This window comes from Strongylocentrotus purpuratus, unplaced genomic scaffold (assembly GCF_000002235.5).
Source record: "Strongylocentrotus purpuratus isolate Spur 01 unplaced genomic scaffold, Spur_5.0 spur5_scaffold_8, whole genome shotgun sequence".
In the NCBI taxonomy this organism is placed as follows: Eukaryota; Metazoa; Echinodermata; class Echinoidea; order Camarodonta; family Strongylocentrotidae; genus Strongylocentrotus; species Strongylocentrotus purpuratus.
The window spans coordinates 22,690,900-22,710,400 of record NW_022145614.1 but is presented as its reverse complement, the minus strand read 5'-3'; the positions used below and the strand labels follow the sequence as shown (position 1 = coordinate 22,710,400).

Genomic DNA, 19,501 nt, shown 5'->3' with positions numbered 1-19,501 from the left:
ACTTATGAAATAAAATTATTTGTTACAGGTAAATGAAATAACTGGCCTATTATCATGATGTTTCTTAACATAACAATCTACATGTACCTCTGTATGAATTAACACACCACTAAATGGTTTTGATTGCCTAAATTGTATGTAGTTTCAAACATATGGACTGGATGTAATATCTTGTCGAAAGAAGAGAGAGAACTCAAGTCCCTCCATTCTTTGGAAATGACTAGTGTGCACTGATGTATTTTAATCTACAAATATTGATGTTACTGTGTTTCTTGAATGATATTGACTATTTTCATCTATCTGAATCAAAATCAAATTTGCAACCTATCGATATCTGAATTTCTATAATTTCTAATTCATATCACTATTTGATGTATTGTATTAGAAAATTTATCAGTCATGAAGGACTCAATATATAAATAATACGAAACAAGACAAAGTTATAATAGTTCTGTCGATATTCAACACATTTTGATGGAGACATATAGACAGTGTCAGGTTGTGCAGGTTCCCACATATTGTTCATTGACCTTCAACTAGAGGTATACAATTTTTTAGGGTTTGTTGATATTAACCAATCAGCGTTCTACCCTATTGTTAGGCATGCCTCCAGAGGAAATATGAAGAATGAAGAGAGAGAGAGAGAGAGAGAGAGAGAGAGAAATCGAAAGAGTGGAGAACTGGGTGTTGGCTCGGTGTTCCCCTGAGAAAAAGAGCTACAGGACACACACACACTCACCCACGCATTTCTTTATTGTGATGCACCACCACTCCTATCACAGTTTAGAGAGAGAGAGAGAGAGAGAGTCTTAGAGAGAAGGATATAACATCAAGCAGTTATTAGGATAAGTTTTCACAGCAGACAGGTTGTGCTATCAGGGAGTACGTGCCTCTCTACCTCTCACTCTTTGAATTTTGGTTTATACAGACCAAGTCTCCGTCTTCCGTTCTTCTGTCGTTTTCTTCTTCGTTTAGAGATTTGATTTCCTTGACCATTGCATTGGTTCAAAATCTATTTGCTGGATATTAAGTGGAATCCACTTTATCAACTTTTTTTGTTGTACCTTGGATAACGGCCGAGCCGTTCTGCCTTCACCAAATATGGCAACGCCCCGTTTTTGGGGACTGCTGGTAGCCCTCATAGCTTTGGTGCCTCATCTTGTTACAGCTCAAGGTAATAACATTTAAAAGAATTTTGTGTATGCCCCTGCCCACCAAATGTATTTGTAATGAAATTTCCCTCCTATCTGAAGTATCATTTTTTACTTATTCAAACGACCCATTTTTTTTTTTTTTTTAACTCATTGCATAAAAATCTCATCTCATCTCTTTACATACATTTTTGGTCCTCTTCCGACAATTTTCCTTTCTACATTTCCTGATATAATTCTTTGATTTTCCTTCTTTTAGTGTATTTTTCCATTTTCGCTTTTTTATTGCTGTTTGTTTTTCTATTTTTATTAAATCCTCTTCTGATTTATATTTCTTCATTGACATCTTTTGGTTTCCTTCTCTTATCTTACTTTCCATTTTTGTTCATATCTTTTCTTTGCATTTCTCTTTATATATATATAATACGCATTTCCATATAAAACAATATGATAAAATAGTTGCAAGAAAATTGATTAGTAATGATATAAGAGACACAGAAAAGGAGAGAAGAAGTTTCCTTTTCAACCTCCATGTTTAGTTTTACTCCTTTTCTCCTTTTCAACCTCCATGTTTGGTTTTACTCCTCTCCTTTTCAACCTCCATGTTTAGTTTTACTTCTTCTCTCCTTTTCTTTGTCTCTTGTATCATTACTAATTAATTTTCTTGCTACTATTTTATCATATTGTTTTATATGTTATTGTGTCATTCTCGTAGATCTGGCATGTTGGAGTAGCAAAGGCTGGCAATCTAGCGTTTAGGGGAAAAAAACAGCCAAGATCTCCTCCACTAGAATAAGTGTATTAATCTCTTTAAAACAAGTAGTTTCATTGCAATCTTTCATGTTGAATATTAAGGAGGATTTTTAGTAATTGTTGAAGTTCAAATATGTCAGATTTTCTTTGTTTGCAATTGTAATTCCATTGCCAGCATTCCTTTTTGTCTCGCCTGCGTAGCAAAAAGCGAGACATAGGCGCCGCTTTTCCGGTGACGGCGGCGGCGACGGCGACGGCGACGGCGACGGCGACGGCGACGGCGACGGCGACGGCGTCAACATCAAAAACTTAACCTAAGGTTAAGTTTTTGAATTTTTGATATAATTTTTAAAGTATAAGTTCTTAGTCAATGAAACTTTGACTATAGGGTAATCAAGTATCCCCAATCATGTGAGTAGAATTTCAGATCACAAAGTCAAGGTCAAAGGTCATTTCAGGTCAACAGACTTGGACTATGTTGTAGCATCATCATCGAAAACTTAACCTAAGGTTAAGTTTTTGAATTTTTGATATAATTTTGAAAGTATAAGTTCTTAGTCAATGAAACTTGGACTATAGGGTTATCAAGTCTCCCCAATCATGTGAGTAGAATTTCAGGTCACTAAGTTAAGGTCAAAGGCCATTTAAGGTCAACAAACTTAGACTTTGTTGTGGCATCAACATTAAGATTTTCAAAATGCTTCTTCTTCGTTATTTTTCAACCGATTTTGATTCTGATTGTTTCATATGATGGGGCTTAGGAGGGGATTTAAAATTTCTACACAGAATCGTGAAATTCATTATCTATGCTAATTTATGCAAAATTATTCGAAATCACAAAAAAGGCTTCTTCTCCTTCATTTCTCGACCGATTTTGATTTGGTTTGCTTTATATCGTAGAGCTAACTTTGGTACACTAAACTTCTACACAGAATTTTGAAATTGTTCTCCATTAATTATGGTAATTTATGCAAATTTATTCCAAAAATAACAAAAATTGCTTCTTTTCCCTCATTTCTTGACCGATTTTGCCTTATCTGGTAGAGCTAAATTTGGAACACTAAACTTCTACACAGAATTGTGAGATTTTGTTCCATTGATTATTTATGGTACTTTATGCAAATGAAATTAAATTATGTCCCTTCCAGGGCATCAAATTTCTATTTTTTGACCAGTTCAAAAGTGTACCACATAAAATTTACGATATTTGTTGTTGTGAGATGCGGATGAGCGCTACGTCATTGACGTTCTGGTGTATCATATTGAATTGCGTTATGCAGGCGAGACCGCCGAGAGCGTTTCCCTTGTTTAATCTCAATGCCGGCCATCCTTGTTATAAAATGTGGACATGATAAATTTTAACGAACTGTTCAAAAGGTAACGTAATAGCTATAATTGAGTTTTGGTACAGGTAAAACAATTATCTGTGAGCTTTCTTTCATTTTCACCAGTTTAGAAGAATATCCTAGCAAAAATATCAAAAATAAATTAGTTTTCATTTTTATATAAGAGTGCATAATTTATCAGCTATGCCATTGAACCAGGTAGACAATGGGTTAAGGATGAAAATGTGAATCAACATGGATCATTGCTCAGGCATCCTCCTAGTTTTCCATGTTATTTCCTGTTACACCTTATACTTGCCGAAGGTGGATGATTTTGCTATTTGGTGTAAACAAATGTCACTGATCCTTAATATTTAGAAAACAAAAGAAATGATTGTGGATTTCAGGATAAAGGATAATGTCTTTTTGCCGTTGGCTATTGATCAAGATGATATCGAGATGGTTTCGAACTACAAATATCTAGGAACCCACATTGACAAGGATTTAAGTTGGAATACTCAAAACATTGTGTCAAAAGGTTATACCTCCTAAGGAAATTGAAAACATTCAATATCAGAAGGGAGACTCCTCTTTTCTTCTATGATAGCATCATCAAACCAATTATCTTCTTCTCCTGTCTTGTCTGGTTCTTTGGTGTCACCTCTCAAAACAAAATGAAACTGATAAGGGTACTGAAAACTGCAAGTAAGGTAAAATTTGCTTACCGGTTAAATAACTCAAAGAGATAATGGAATCGGCTATAAACGATAAGTTCAATCACACCATTGAGGATAAAACTCATCCTCTACATATGCACATTATTTTCAACAAATCAGGTTGTGTCCGGCTGCTGAAAGTCAATTAAAACAAAAATATATTTAGGGGGTCATTTATCATACATGCCATGACACTGTACAATGAAAGGTTCAGGAGGTAATTGTTACTTATTATTAGGTCTAGAATCAGTCATTATGGATATGCACTGTATGGATGTCCTGCACATTTATTTAAACTTTATTAATCTGCCTATTTAACCATATAATGATATAGCAGTTATGATCTCTGGTATGTCTATGGTTGTAATTTGTGTCATTATGTTTCTATACCAAAGCCTATACCATTCTGTACTCATGTTCTATTGTTTGCTGTATTTATTCCTGATTTTGTATTTTGTATAAATAGTAGGGCCCACATGTATGTTAATTGATGTACTAAATTGATAAACAGCCGGAAAATGATTTTTATGCCATGTCATTGTGCATGATCAATAAAATTGAATTTGAACTTAACTTGATATTATTATTATTATTATTATTATTATTATTATTATTATTATTATTATTACTACTACTACTACTACTATTATTATTATTATTATTATTATTATTATTATTATTATTATTATTATTATTATTATTATTATTATTATTATTATTATTATTATTATTATTATTATTATTATTATTATTATTATTATTATTATTATTATTATTATTATTATTATTATTATTATTTTTTTTTTTTTTTTGGGGGGGGGGGGAGGGGGGCAGTCTTTTGCTCCAGAGTACGCATGTGTAAACTATCTGAATTATTACTCCTGGTAGCTAGTCTCAGTATACCTCTGTGCAGCCACCAAACATCTTTGGGAGTCTCTGTGTATATATAGCCATCAAATTGAGACCAGCATCCTCTGGAGATATGGAATGAACATGGAACCTGATCCAGTCATGGAGAATACATGGTTTAACAAGGAGAAGGAGAGAAATGGAAATACCGCTACCATGGTAGAAGTCCCAGGTGTTTACACCGTGTGTTTGCAGATACCTTGCCAGATAGTTCATGTTTTCTGCATGGTGGCACTTCATTTTGCCAACTCAATACTAACACAATACACACAGATGATCCAGGAGCATATTTTGCAGATTCATGCACTTGTGTATTTTCCATGTTGGCTTTGTAGAGATCCCGGCCCCCCCCCCCACTCCGAGAACGGACGGACCCCATCTGTGTTGCCAAAATGTCCTTTTCGTAACAAAAGAAAGAGGTCGACCTGTATTGACTTTACACACCGGACTTTTGCTGAAAGGGGGGGGGGTGCTGAAAAAGGCTTGTATACAAAAGAAAAAGGTCGAGCCGTATTGACTTTATACACCGGACTTTAGCTGAAAAGGGGGGGTCGGTTCGAACACGCATATGCTTACCCTAAAGAGATGTACATGTAGGCCTACCTTAATAGTAGATGACCAGTTTTGTTGGGTCATCTTTTCACCAATGACTGCAGAGTTCATGTTTAACACTTTGGGTGTAACCCAATAAAAGATGTTTATTGTTGTGAAATTAAAATTGTGAAAATATCTGGCATAATGCTCTTCAATGTGTTATTATATGTCCTATCCAGCAGGTGTGTGTGTCCCCTGACCAAACTAAATCATCTGTGAATATTATAAACCATAATGTACAGTAGCTTGGAGAGGATGAGTGGCGGGAGTGGCTCACTCTCGCCACTCATCCTCTCCAAGCGCTATAGTTCTCCTTAGAACTATAAGCTAAGAAAGATAACCAACAGTCTTTTTCAAGACTATACCAACAGTCCTTTTCAGGACTACAAACCCTCAAGAAAGATTACCGAGAGTCCTTTTTCAGGACTCCTCAATCCTCCCTCTCTCTCACATGGTGCACCCGCAAGCCTACTGTACATCTACATCACTATGCAAGCCGACACTTACAAGCAACACCATAATGTGTTCAAATGTTATATATGCTAACTTACTTCCTCCTCCACCCCTACCCCTTCCCCTCCACTACCCCCCCCCCCCCCCACATAACCTAAGAACAATTTCTTGCTTTGTCAGATATTTGAAAGATGTAATTATGTTTTGTTAGAAAAGTGTGACAATTGGTGTGAATCTAATTTCTGTTTTCAGTCTAGAGTGATACAGAAGTATGATTCTGAAAGATGTGACAATTCCCCCCCCCCCCCCACTTTTTCCCCGCCCTTCAGATTGAGAATCCTGTATCTGGTTTCCCACTACCCTGTGTCCTGTAGTAATAATTGAAACAAATATGCACATTCAAAACAAAAATTCTCCTGCTGAATCACTTTTCTTGTTCAATCTTGCCCGTTTCTGCAGAATTTTGTGTGCCGAACCAGTGTTCCAATGGTGAGACATGCTACAACAGACCAGGATCTACAGTGTCATCATACGCTTGTTTATGTACAAATATGCAAGTGGGTTACGATTGCTCTCAGAATGTCTGTAAGTAATTTTGTAATTTTTCATCATTGTAATTAACTTTCATGGCTTGATGATCTCCAAGAATATTTTCATGTATGGATGAAAGATTCATTTCACAATTAGTTTCCAACTCATCATTCAGTTTTTATTACATCATATATATATATATATTATGAGACCACCCACAACAAGGGCATTAACTCGAAGAAAATCTGAACTTAAATTAATGATTAAATAACGTACTCAAACAAACGGCAAAAGATGGTGCTTAAATATAAAATTAAATTATGTCAGAGCTCCATTGATATCTCAATGAGAGTTTGAGCAGGATTCGTCCCAACATAAACAACCACATATTTCTTTTTCAAATTTTGTAATGGAATTGTGCACATCAGTCTTGCTATGCCCTACCTTACTGTAATGACATTTAAATTATCAGTGTGGCCCTCTTGATGGAAGGTCACTTTGAGGGCCCTTTGAACCTGGCCATTTTTTAAAACCATGTTCCTAAGTCGTAAAACACCTGCCTTTGCCCCCCAAAAATAGTCAAGTGGGATCATAGCACCACTGTAAAATACCTAGTATGTAACTGTTAAATGAGATAATATTATGCAAGCTCAGTGACAGAATTATCATCACAATTCTAGGTGGCCTTTAACTTTTGAAAAATGACTGTGTGTGTGTGTGTGTGTGTGTATGTATATATATATATGACAAAAAACTTAGCCAGTGTTTCTTACCGGTATTTATGGCAGAACAAATATTTATCAAAACATACATATAACATACTTTTGAATCTGAAACTAAATTTGTTTTATGTTTTTTCTTTCTTTTTGTTTGCATAACCAGTTACCAGGGTTTTAGAATCTTGCTATGGAACAGAGTGTCAAAGCGGTAGATACTCTTCACCAAACTACCCAGCTCCATATAATTTCCGGGAAGTAAGGGTCTACCTCTTGTTCATTCCTGGAGCTACTGAAATCACCTTCGTTTTCAGTGATCCGTTTCAAGTAGAACAACGCAAGGATGAACTTTATATTGGAGCAGGTCTAACGTATGATGATATACTGGATTTGAACGGGACAGATACGCCATCGAAACAGATATATTTTTACGAGAATAGTATTGTGCCACAACCTCTAACGCTGTTCAACACAGATTCTGCATTCATCACATGGAAAACTGACAAAAATATTGAGCTACTGGGCTTTGAAGTTACTTGGACGGCAGTATGTAAGTATATTGTATTTATATTATTTTGCCTTTAGGACCCTAGTGACAATATCTTTATTTAGTCTCCTCCTTAATATGCCCCCCCCCCCCATTTTAATCTTCTGATATTGATGGCTGTGCAGATAATTATCTTTCAGCTGCTAGATAATATGTTCAAAGACATAAAAATAGTCTAGTACCAACATCAATAAGTCCAATATCCAGATTTCTTAGGATGAGAGAAATGAATGGTATTTATCCCAGCACACCCTATATAAAATATATGACTCTGGAGGGTCGTTTCTCTTTAAAGGACCTAAAATAATACACTATCCATAACATATTTGGAGTACTGCCCCAAGGGTGAACAACTGAAATTTATGATATTTTTGCAAACGACAAACATAAGAGTAGTCCGTGACTAGGTTACGATCCACTGACACAACTGCCAAATTGAGATTTTGCATACCTTTAGTGATTTTCATATTTCAATCATTCATAACTCTCTTATTATTGGTCAGATTTATTTCAAACTTTCGCCATTATATGTTTCTCTTATTTTTCTGGTTTCATACAAATGAACTTATTACAAGGGTTGGAATACCCTTTAAGGTATGAACTTCAAACTTGGTGATAGTATGTTTCACCATAGGAAGATGGTCTGATTAGATTTTAGATTGAGTAGATCCAAGTCAAAGGTCATATAAGTCAATTTATAACATTACAGGTATTAGCCTCGTTGTCAAGGTATCTCAAGAACCACAAGACAACAATAGGACGACAATCCTACCAATTATTGACTTTACAAAATTGTGAACCTTATACCGTACCTAGATATATGAATCTAATTGGAAATCATTTGTATCCATATAGTGTGACATTTTGTGACGTCATCGCAACGTCATCGTAACGTCATCGCCAAAATTGATAAATTGACTATGTATTGAATAACAATGACAATGGTGTCAAAATTACCACAATGAAATACCCTTTGGAATGATACCAAATAAGTTACTCTGTACAGGTATATGTTTATTGAGAAAATTTTAGTAGAGGTGTCGTGGTCTAGTGGATATGTCACCAGACTGTGGAACACAAGGTCTGTCCTATAATCTCACATATTATTTCGTCTGTCATCCCTCTTGACTTCCAATACACACAAATAACACAATAATACACTTCAATTATTGTGGAATAGCCTGACAACGACTACTGAGAGCCGGCCATTTATTCAGTATGAATGTTTAACAAACATTTCTTCTCGTTTCCTTCACTGGAAACCGTTTCCTTCGCTGGAAACCGGACCTATCATGGTCCAGGATAAAAAACCAGAGATAAAACTCAACGAGCATAAAAACTCTGGAAAACCTTATTCAAACACAGTCATGTAACAGTACATGACACAACGCACTTTTATTGTAAATAAAAGTTGTCTCGTTGAAAGCTCAAGCTAGAATGATTCAATTACACACTAATTCATGCCACGCCCTGGTCTCCGTGGCAGAATTAGCTCGCACACCTGTACGAGCTGCCTATGCAAATTACATTCCATCGGGGCACAGCCCCGGACCCAACATAAGTATGCATTCATTAACGATACAAACAACATTTGTCTGCTATACAATCGTACTGCAGACAAATAATAGTCCGCAGTTCGAGTCCTGCTGCTGCACTAATTGTCCTTTGGCAAGACATTAAAGGTAAAGACCAGTTTTGGAAATGCCCCCCCCTCTCAAAAATTTAAATGGAAGCTCTTATTACCAATCATGTAAAAGAATATGTTTCGACTAATACGTGATGATACAAATTTTGCCGGGAAACAGCCTACTAATTGATATATTTGATTAATTAATATATCTATCTGGACTGGATAGATATAAGGTAGTCCCATATATCTTTCTGTGTACAGTGCTTGTAACTTTACCAAGACTGGGCCAAATTTCTTATCGTTTTGATGATTCCAGAACCTTACAGTACACACCAATACTTATACATGTATGCTAGATGATCAACCTTTTCTGATCGATTCCACGTTTCTTTCACAATGCAATCGCATGATCAGAACTGTACCTTTAATCCTCATTTGCCACACTCAAGACGGGTGAGGTAAATTGGTACCTGGTAGGATTATTCCTTGAAATGCACCGTGTGCTGATGGCTGTCAAATAAAGCTAGAGTAATCATGTCCAAAGCTCTTTGGAAACCCATAGGGACGTTATATAATGTGATATGGGCTATACAAGAACCGAATATTGTTATTATTATTATTATTATTATTATTATTTTGAGTCAATCGTAATTGACGAAAGTTCTGAAAAAATTTGGATTTCACTTGGTTTCGACCTCATTGGTAATCCTCTGAATACTGCTGTTTTTATGGAGGAAATTTGGGTGAGAGTGCATGCCCTGGCATGTTCTTCATCCAGTGATAAGATTGTTTCAAAATGACTTTTGGTTTCCTCTCTTCAAATTAATTTTAATCACTCATGCATGAAATATGCATTATATGAATTGCATCAAATGAAAGAGGAGGTTCTAAGCTTTCCAAATATGTGTCATTTGTTAATTATAACTGTGACTAAGTTATGATAAAACATTGATAATTCTCGGTGTCGTTTTATCTGGGACGCACTGTACCGAGTGAGTCAAAAAAAGTTTACACCTAGAAAATTTCTAATCATTTTTAAAATCATCTATGAACAGTAAATAATTAAACATCTTATGAAAGAGTGTTTTATCCCAAATCATTTGGTACCATTTGTGTGTGGTATGTGTTCATGCTTGGATGAACAGGTGGCATTGTTTGCGAGTGCAAAAATCGACTTGCGCCAAAGTGATGCCTACAGTATGTATTATGTTGGGATTAGCGGAGTGAGAGAATGGATTGAATGTATCAAATGAAATGCATTGCATATGTTTTTTTGCAAAGGGCAAAGTCACACAAACCCACACACGCACGCACAAATGTTCGTTGATATTTGATATTCGATATTTGATATGTGTGGCATGATAAATTTTGTTAGGGATGTTATTTGGATCTGCAAAGACCGAATTAATACCCAAATCCCAATTGTTTTATTCAAACATCACATAGGCAAATTTGGCGCAAGTCGATGTTTTCACTCTCGCAAACAATGTCCCCTGTTTATCCAAGCGTGAACACATACCACACAAAAATGGTACCAAAGGATTTGGGATAAAACACCCTATCATAAGACATATAACAATTTAATGTTCATTGATGATTTTTTTAAATAATTACCAATTTTCTAGGTGTAAACTTTTTTTTGACTCACACTGTATAGTAAAAGTTGTATTCTGTGGTTACACAGTTCTATTCAAATGAGGACCAGGATTATTTAGCTGTCTTGTGGATTAACAGTTGATTTTAGGACTTCTATTGTCCTGGATTTTCCTCTTTTCTTCTTAGGATTACCCGGGTAAGTGTTAAGTTGTAAGAGTTCAGGTAGTCTGTTATTATTTGAGATGACTACCGGTAGGTAAAACTATATTTCTTCAATACAGTAAATTCCCTCTGTGTCATAATGATTGAAATATCACGAGTTGAAGAAGCACATGTAAGTACATTTTACATCAAATGTTCTGGCAATGGGTATACGCTTAAAGCTATGGTCACATCCCCCAAAAGTGGCCTGCTCGGCGGCCGGGTGGCGAGTTTTTAGCCAATTTTGCCCAGGCTCCGCTTGTTTTCATAGCATCGCTTGGTCGCCGCTGAAGTTTTAACGCGAAGTTAAAATTCGGCGGCGCCTGCTCACTTTTCACTTGCGACCTAAAATGCTCTCGGTGCCTGGGCACCGACCTAATCGAGCTTTCACCGTCGAGTGATTTAGGTAAAAAATCGAAGCCGCTAGGTCAAAGACTGCTGAGCAGTCGCCGCTGGGAGATCTGTCGGTCACTGGGCGGTGAGTTCGAAATTGGTTGGCAGCCTTTGACCTAGCGGCCTTGATTTTTGACCTATATCGCTTGATGGCAAACGCTCGAGCGTATTTTGGTGCCTCGCCGTTCACCTCCTGGCCCCTGAGCAATTTCTTTAGAATAAGCCGGTGGCTGGTAGGAGACCGCTCGCGAATCAGGGGTTCATTAGTCAGTCACTGCCGGGACGCTGCCCGAAGAAGTTCCCTGATTTCGCCCAGTTTTGATCCAAATTTGACAGGCGAACGGCGGGAAATTGACAGGGCACCGCCCAGGCATCGCTGGGGCTCTACAGCCTCCTCGACTTCTCCAAAAATCATTGGGCGATGCCTATCTTCCAGCGGCGACCGAGCAGGCTACAAATCGATCGGTCGCCACATTGAGTTGTGACCATTGCTTTAAGCTTATTGAGATATGACGCTGTGAACAGCCACAAAAAAAGCCACCACATTTTGTTCATGTCTTAAACATGAATGACAATCTTGTGCAACAATGGACTTGTACGTATACACTGAGCTCTATGTTATAAGATACAGAAATGTGAAGTGTATTACACTTTACGTCATTAAAAACGCAGGGGTTTTGCTGCCTCATATCTGAACAAGCCTTTATTGTGGGTGATTTGGTAAGAACACTCAAGTACAAAGATTCATCATGTTTGGTTGAGATATGGCCATTTAAAATCTAGTTTGATTATTTTTGTACACACCATATTTAAAATGACAAGATAACTTGGTCTGACATGACTCTTGAATACATGAAGTTAGGAAGTTCTATCATTTGCTTTATGTGTGTTTCTTTCAACTACAGTGGATATTACAGGCCCAACATTCACCTGTCCAGGTTCCATAACAGAAACCGTTGGCATAAATGATGCGGGAGCATTGATCACATGGGTTGAACCTTTCGCTTTTGACCCAAGCGGGGTCCAAAGCTTTGTTTCATCGAGACAAAGTGGATCATTCTTTGATGCAGGGCAAACAGTTATCGTGATATACACTGGCGTTGATATGCGAGGCAATGTAGCCACTTGTGAATTCACTGTTTCTGTGATTGCAGGTATTATACCCAACCTAGCCAATGCATAGAAGCAGTCGAAGCACAGACAAAAGGAATAGGCTAACATAAAGCAGGAGCACCAATAATTGCTTAGCTATATAACATATTGATTGGACTAACAGCTCTTAATTGTTTAGCTTGCCCAGCAATGACCAGCTTTAATCTTCTATGTGCAAGTACATCCCTGGACATCTCTTTTTTGTCCATAAATGCATTTTCCCCTCACTTTTTATCACAACACAGTTATAAAAAAAGAAAGTATAAATTGATTGAACTACCGTATACTGTTCTTAAAATGTAACCAGTAGCCTATGTCAGTTTCGGACTAGTGTTAGTAATATGCTACTTGACCCTTGGAGTAGCCACTTTAACTGAAGATGCCTCAGAACCAGTCACTCCAGTCACTATCTACTTGAATTATGTCAGTATTATGAATTATGTCAGTATTATGTCAGCTTAGCTAAGTAAGCTGGCTCAAGCTAGTACTATTTAAATTACATGCAATTATGTGTTGCAGTAAATGATTCTCAGCAAAAATACTTACTGATGACCTTTTTAATGCAATTATGTGCAATATAAAAACATGTTGCATTAACTACCTGCTTTGTAATTTGTGCATTCTTGCACAGCTTTGAAATTAGAAGTAGCGTAAATACTTATCCATAAATATTGAACTGAATACTGAAGTTGGCTAAATATTTTCTCTAAGCCTAAAAATGAGGAAAATTCAATTCTGACTTATATAAGTACTGAATTGTATACTATATTGTATCCAACACAGATGACTTTATGGATCAACCATGGTGTATCAAGCAATTTTTATGTTTATCACAAAGTGCAACAACCGGATCACCCTTTACACTTGAAATAACAACTTGGATATTCCTTATCCATATTGTTATGTCAATTATGGAAATGTGTCTTGTATCACTGGTATTGCCATGGACTAGGAATGCATTATGGTAGATGAAGGACATGTAAAGCAGAATTTATATTATTATATTATTGCAGATTTGTGCAGCTTAATTGAACATGATGTTCAGTTTGATAATTTATGTCATGAGCAAGTGTGTTAGTTACAAAAAAAAAACCCTAATGATGTATTTTGATGAATAGACAAAGCAAGAATATATACCTGAAATAACAGTCAAATAATTTCAGGAAATTTCAATTCATGGCCTCTAATGATCTCCAAGTTTCTCATTGCAGCTGGAGTAGCAATAGTATTAATAACAGACGTACATTTAAAAACAATTGCAATGGAGTTCTAGAAATACCAAGATGTAGCAGAAGCTGCGGTAGTAACTATAGTAGTAGTAGTAGTAGTAATAGTAGTGGTAGTAGTAGTAGTGTTAGTAGTAGCATAATAGTAGTAGTAGTAGTAGTAGTAGTAGTAGTGTGATTAGTAGAAGTAAGTAGCAGTAGTAATAGTAGTAGTAGTGGTAGTGGTAGTAGTAGTAGTAGTAGTAGTAGTAGTAGTAGTATAGTAGTGTAGTAGTTCAAGTAGTAGTAGCAGTACTGCAATTAGCAGTAGCAGTAGTAGTACTAGTAGTAGTTGTAGTAATAATACTATAGTATTAGAATTATGAGTAGTAGGAGTAGTTGTAATAGTGGTAGTAGTAGTACTAGTATTAGTAGTAGTAGTAGGAGTAGTAGTAGTAGTAGAGTAGTAGACTAGTAGTATAAAGGTAGTAGTACAAGTAGTAGTAGTAGTAGTAGTAGTAGTAGTAGTAGTAGTAGTAGTAGTAGTAGTAGTAAGAGTAGTAGTAGTAGCAGATTCATGTATTTATGTCTTTCTGCCTTTATTTCACTTAACCCCTCTATGATAATCTAGGTAGTTTATTTATTTGTTGTAGATTATGCAGTAAGCATGGTATTTATAGCAAAAATTTGTTCTGCTAAGTTGCTATTTCCTTTAAATATTCCATGCATAATATAAATCAGGAAATGCATCCAAACATTTTTTGGCCGGCCACCAAAACATAACATTTAGGCACTTTGAGCACCGATTTTTTTAAAATCTGTCGGTGGCATTGCTTTTAGCATTAAATTTTACTTCAGATTCTGCAAAAAAAATGTAGGTGAACACCATATCCCTGTTGGAGCCATCTATGTACCTAGCACTAACTATTCATTTTGCAGTTAATGATATTCCACCAATTTAAATTTTTCCAAATCCGTGTACCTCCTCATAACTTTATTATGAAGAATGTGTATATTTTTTATCTACAAAATTTGTGAGTTATGTGTCATTGCAAAATAGATTTAGAATCATTTGAGGCAGACACTTGAATTGAATTAGCCACCCGTTATTAGCTTTGGGGATAATACATGTAAATATGGATATTTATATAGCGCCAGTATCCGCCTGGCTCTGACGCTCATGGGCTTTAAATCACATATTACCCTGGTTATAGCTGAGCTGCCAAAGTAATTGGCACTCAAGCATAGCAGGTACCCATTTACCCCTGGGTGGAGAGTGGCAAATTAGATTAATGTCTTGCCAAAGGACTTGAACCCTGTACAACCAAATATTAAACTTTATGGGTCAAATTTATTGAAAATTTTGGTTTTCATTACAGAGAGAATATAGTTGAAGAACATTTTATATGGACACATGTAATGTAAACAGGTAAAAATATGAAAATCTGACGATGAGATTTGAAATTAGTCCAACTCCTCATACGTCCTCAATTTTCATACGTTTATTCTTCACAAATTTTATCTTTTAGTTGATAGAGTGTTACCTATTGCCACATGCCCTGCGGATACACAGCGGGAGGTTGGATTAGGTCAAACGAGTAGTCAAGTCTTCTTTATTGCACCTACTGCAACAGACAACAGTGGAGTAGTCCCGACAATTGTTTCTCAAACTCATGCACCAAATGATGTCTTTGGCCTTGGTATCACCCAAGTTACCTACACCTTTGCTGATGGCAGTGGGAATCAAGCTTCTTGCAGCTTTAATGTTATTGTTGTACAAGGTCAGTATTACTGAAATAACGATTTTTTGAGTTTATAATATGAACCTGCATGCATCTATCTCAGAAATAAAACATTTCCTTTGTAACTACAAAATATCTTTAAAATCGATTACACTAGCTGACGTAAGTTATCTGCAGCTTTGTAGATGACAAGAACAACATTAGAGTACTTGCAGCTTTTTTGTCATACTAGGTCAGTATTACTGGAAATACACTAAGTTTGATTTAAGATATGATTGATTTGATTGTTGATTGAAGGATTTTATTGATAATTATCCATTCTCGCAGTCCAAAGGCTGAATTGCAATGGTTACAACAGTTTACAAATATATTTTCATGATAAAAGTAATTATACAATAATTATTAAAACAGTCAAGGCAATGAACATTGAAATTCAAATAAAAGTGACCAAATGACAATAATAATGGCAACTATCATTAAGTTTGATTAATAAGCAATTAAAATCTTAACTGAAACATTCTAAAAATATACTATTGAAATTAACATTAAAACCATTACTATTACAAATTTAGCATGCCGAAGGGTTGATTTTGTGTCGTTTGTAGAAAATATTGGAAATATTGGAATTGAATTTCATAATGGATTAAGAAATAAAGCGAGTAACATTGCAAATTCGCGAAGAATATCAAAATTTGTTGATTATAAAAAATAAAAATAAACATATTGCACTTGCTAAATATACTCGGTGATCGGTGTGAATTCATTCATATTCAAGTATTAATCGTTATTTAAAATTCAATGCTATTAATATAATATTAATTCACAATTAAATATCAAATAATTGATAATTGATTAAAGAATTCAATGATTATACACCTATTGCACTATCACTGGCAATGCATTTCACTCTATATTACCGCAAGGGTGATGTCAGATATACACAATTATTGACATCAGAAAAAATGTTCGTTCAGAGTCCTTACCGAGTAGGGAAAAGTGCTATTTCTCAGTCTTTCAATTTTTCAATTCAGCATTTAATTAAAGTCTCTCAATCTTTCACTGTGTCTCAATCGTCGATTCGTGCTCTACATCTCTGGGAGCCAGTCGCGAAAGAGTTTGTAAAGCGATTCTGCCAACCTTTTAGGCAAAGATGTTCCCTTCTGTCAGAGAGGGATTGTAGACCTGAAATATGGAGGGCATGGTCACAGCTGTGGTATCAATCATGACAAATGATACGGAGGGCTCTTTTCTTTAATCTCTCGATATCATTGACCTGTTCGGATGTAATGGATGAATTCCAAACTGGAACACACTACTCAAGCACAGGTCGGATGGAGCACGTATAAATTGTGAGGAGGTTTTCCACAAGGGCCCGATAACGCTTTAGGGCCCGAATGATGTAGAATTTTCGCGATGCATATGAATAGGAATATGGATATTCATATAGTGCCGGTATCCGCCAGGCTCTGACACTCATGGCGCTTTACACACATTACCCTGGTTATAGCCGAGCTGCCAAAGTAACTGGCGCTCAAGCATATCAGGTACCCATTTACACCTGGGTGGAGAGTGGCAAATGTAGATTACACTAAGTTTGATATAAGATATGAATATAAAGGCATCTACCTAAAAATGAAAAATATCTTACATAAATGTAGAAGAATGTATCTAATAATCAACATGATTTGCTATTCATAATAATAATAATATTGGATTCTTATATAGTGCACGTATCGACCTTGCAAGGTCCTCAAGGCGCTCCAACATTACCCGGCTATGCTAGGCTGCCGATTCGACGCTCACAGCATTTTAAGGAATTCCTTCCTACCGGTACCCATTTAACACCTGGGTTCAAATCCCTGTCACAGCACTAATATCCTTTCGCAAGACTTTAATCTACATTTGTGATAATGGCCACCCTGGTGAGGTAAATGGGTATCTGGCAGAAATAAATTCCTTAAAATGCTCAAGCAAAATCCACTTTTTATCCCCTTTTTTGTTCTGCAATCCTCAGTTTTTGATTACTTATCTTCACCTTTATTAGGGTGTAGAATGGAATGGTAAAATAATAAGCGAAATCAGCAATGACATTTACTGCACTTGGATCTTAGGATATAATTCAAATCTTCTTGATTAATCCAATCTAGTTTAAAAATAACAGAAAATATGTCTAAATCTACAATATGCAACTGATTGAGTTTTATATAACTGGATGCATGGCCTTACAATATGTACATGATTAGCAACATTGAATATAAAATGTTTTCCTTAAGCCTCGGTCACAAATGCCATTACGAACTGCTACGAACGCCGTACAAACTATTTTCAGACTGGAAATTTGGGAAAACAATGGAAAAACGGAGATTCGTACAAAATTATCGTTCATACAAACCTTTGTGACCGTAGCATTAGTTAATTATAACAACTACTTTGGTAAATTCCTTGACCTTGGCCGTTTTTGTTTGAAATGTCTAATTCTGTACTCTCTGCTCTGTATTCTGAATAACATCTAACAGTGTTCAGGTATGATCATCAAAATTTATAACACAGGTGCATGTCCTTAAGTCATGAATCACATTTAGTGGATTAAATCTGTCCCTGGTTATGTCACACCATAGTGACTTTGTGTGTGCATGTGCATGATAGTTCATGAAAAAGGGGCTACCGGTATTTACAGGGATGTTCATGGATTTCACCCCCAAAATTTCACATGTTTCAAAAAGGAAAATGCCCCTTTTACTATCAATATCGGGCAAATGTTTTGGAAAAGAGGGTACTTTTTTGTATTGCACTCGATATACCCAAAATAGGGTTATATTTAGAGAAAAATTTGAACCTGTGTTTAAGGCTTAATATTTTGGACTCCACTATCAAAAGATAATGCATTTTAATAATATAAAAATGATGCATGCGCATGAGTTCATTATACGATCTATCCACACTCGAGTTGAGGCTGTGTGTATCTATCACATGAAGCAGTTAAGCTGAGTGTGATAGATACACACAGCATCAACGAGGGCGGATAGATCGTATAATGAACGAATGAAAACATGCATCATTTGTTTTATACAACGAAACTCCTAGATCCTTGTTATTTGATGTAAAAAGAATTCATTCAAGATTGTTTTGTGACAGTATATGGCTGACAAATAAATCTCAGGTTTAATGAGGCTTAAGTTAGTGCGCACACATAGCTATAGATATAGCAAGCGCACTAATTACCTCTATACTCATTTACACATAGTACTGCGCAAGAATTGGCTCATGCTCACGCAGTATAGCGCTCGAACCTCTACGCGCACTACTGCGCTCTGAAAACGAGTTCAATAGTACTGGAAAATATTGCACTCCTTTTCATGAAAACGAGTGCAATAAGCTCAGTAAAGGAACCACACGTGACCGTGCATGACCAATCATTTGATTAGGATCTGGGAGTGAGTTGTATAATATCAGATATTTATATAGCGCACATATCCACCATGCAAGGTGCTCAAGGCGCTCCATTTGACTAAGAGGTGACTGAAAAACTGCCCTAGGTCACAGGTGTGATGAACTCTCCATAAAAAGTAACCTTATTTAACTTTGGAGTAAGAGTGCTAAATTCATGACACAGATGCATTTCTTGATGACCAAGATACGTTGCCTTACTGTGGCTAGTGATATACATGCACATCTAGCACAACCAATGTGATTTTCTCTTTGAAATTCAGATACCGTCCGCCAAATGACTCTTTGATTTCCTCTCTTCAAATTGCCTTTTGGTTTCCTCTCTTCAAATGGCCTTTTGGTTTCCTCTCTTCAAATTGCTTTTAATCACTCATGCAAGAAATATTCATCATATGAGTTGCATCAAATGAAAGAGGAGAATCTAAGTTTTACAGATATGT

At 36.1% G+C, this 19,501-nt stretch overlaps 1 protein-coding gene across 7 annotated transcripts in view; it reads left to right on the top strand.

Moving 5' to 3' along the window:
* The first annotated feature begins 793 nt into the window (after positions 1-793).
* The window catches only part of LOC587453 (mucin-17), a 151,038-nt gene continuing 132,330 nt past the window's right edge, over positions 794-19,501 (top strand). For 3 of the 7 annotated variants that reach the window (XM_030975371.1, XM_030975372.1, XM_030975369.1), the window contains exons 1-4: positions 802-1,174; positions 6,361-6,486; positions 7,315-7,698; positions 15,402-15,653. In XM_030975371.1, the coding sequence (XP_030831231.1) occupies positions 1,102-1,174; positions 6,361-6,486; positions 7,315-7,698; positions 15,402-15,653 (835 nt within the window). In that variant the 5' untranslated portion in view covers positions 802-1,101. Of the gene's footprint in view, positions 1,175-6,360; positions 6,487-7,314; positions 7,699-15,401; positions 15,654-19,501 lie in introns of all 7 variants that reach the window. The other 4 variants (XM_030975374.1, XM_030975373.1, XM_030975375.1 and 1 more) reach the window with 3 other exon arrangements.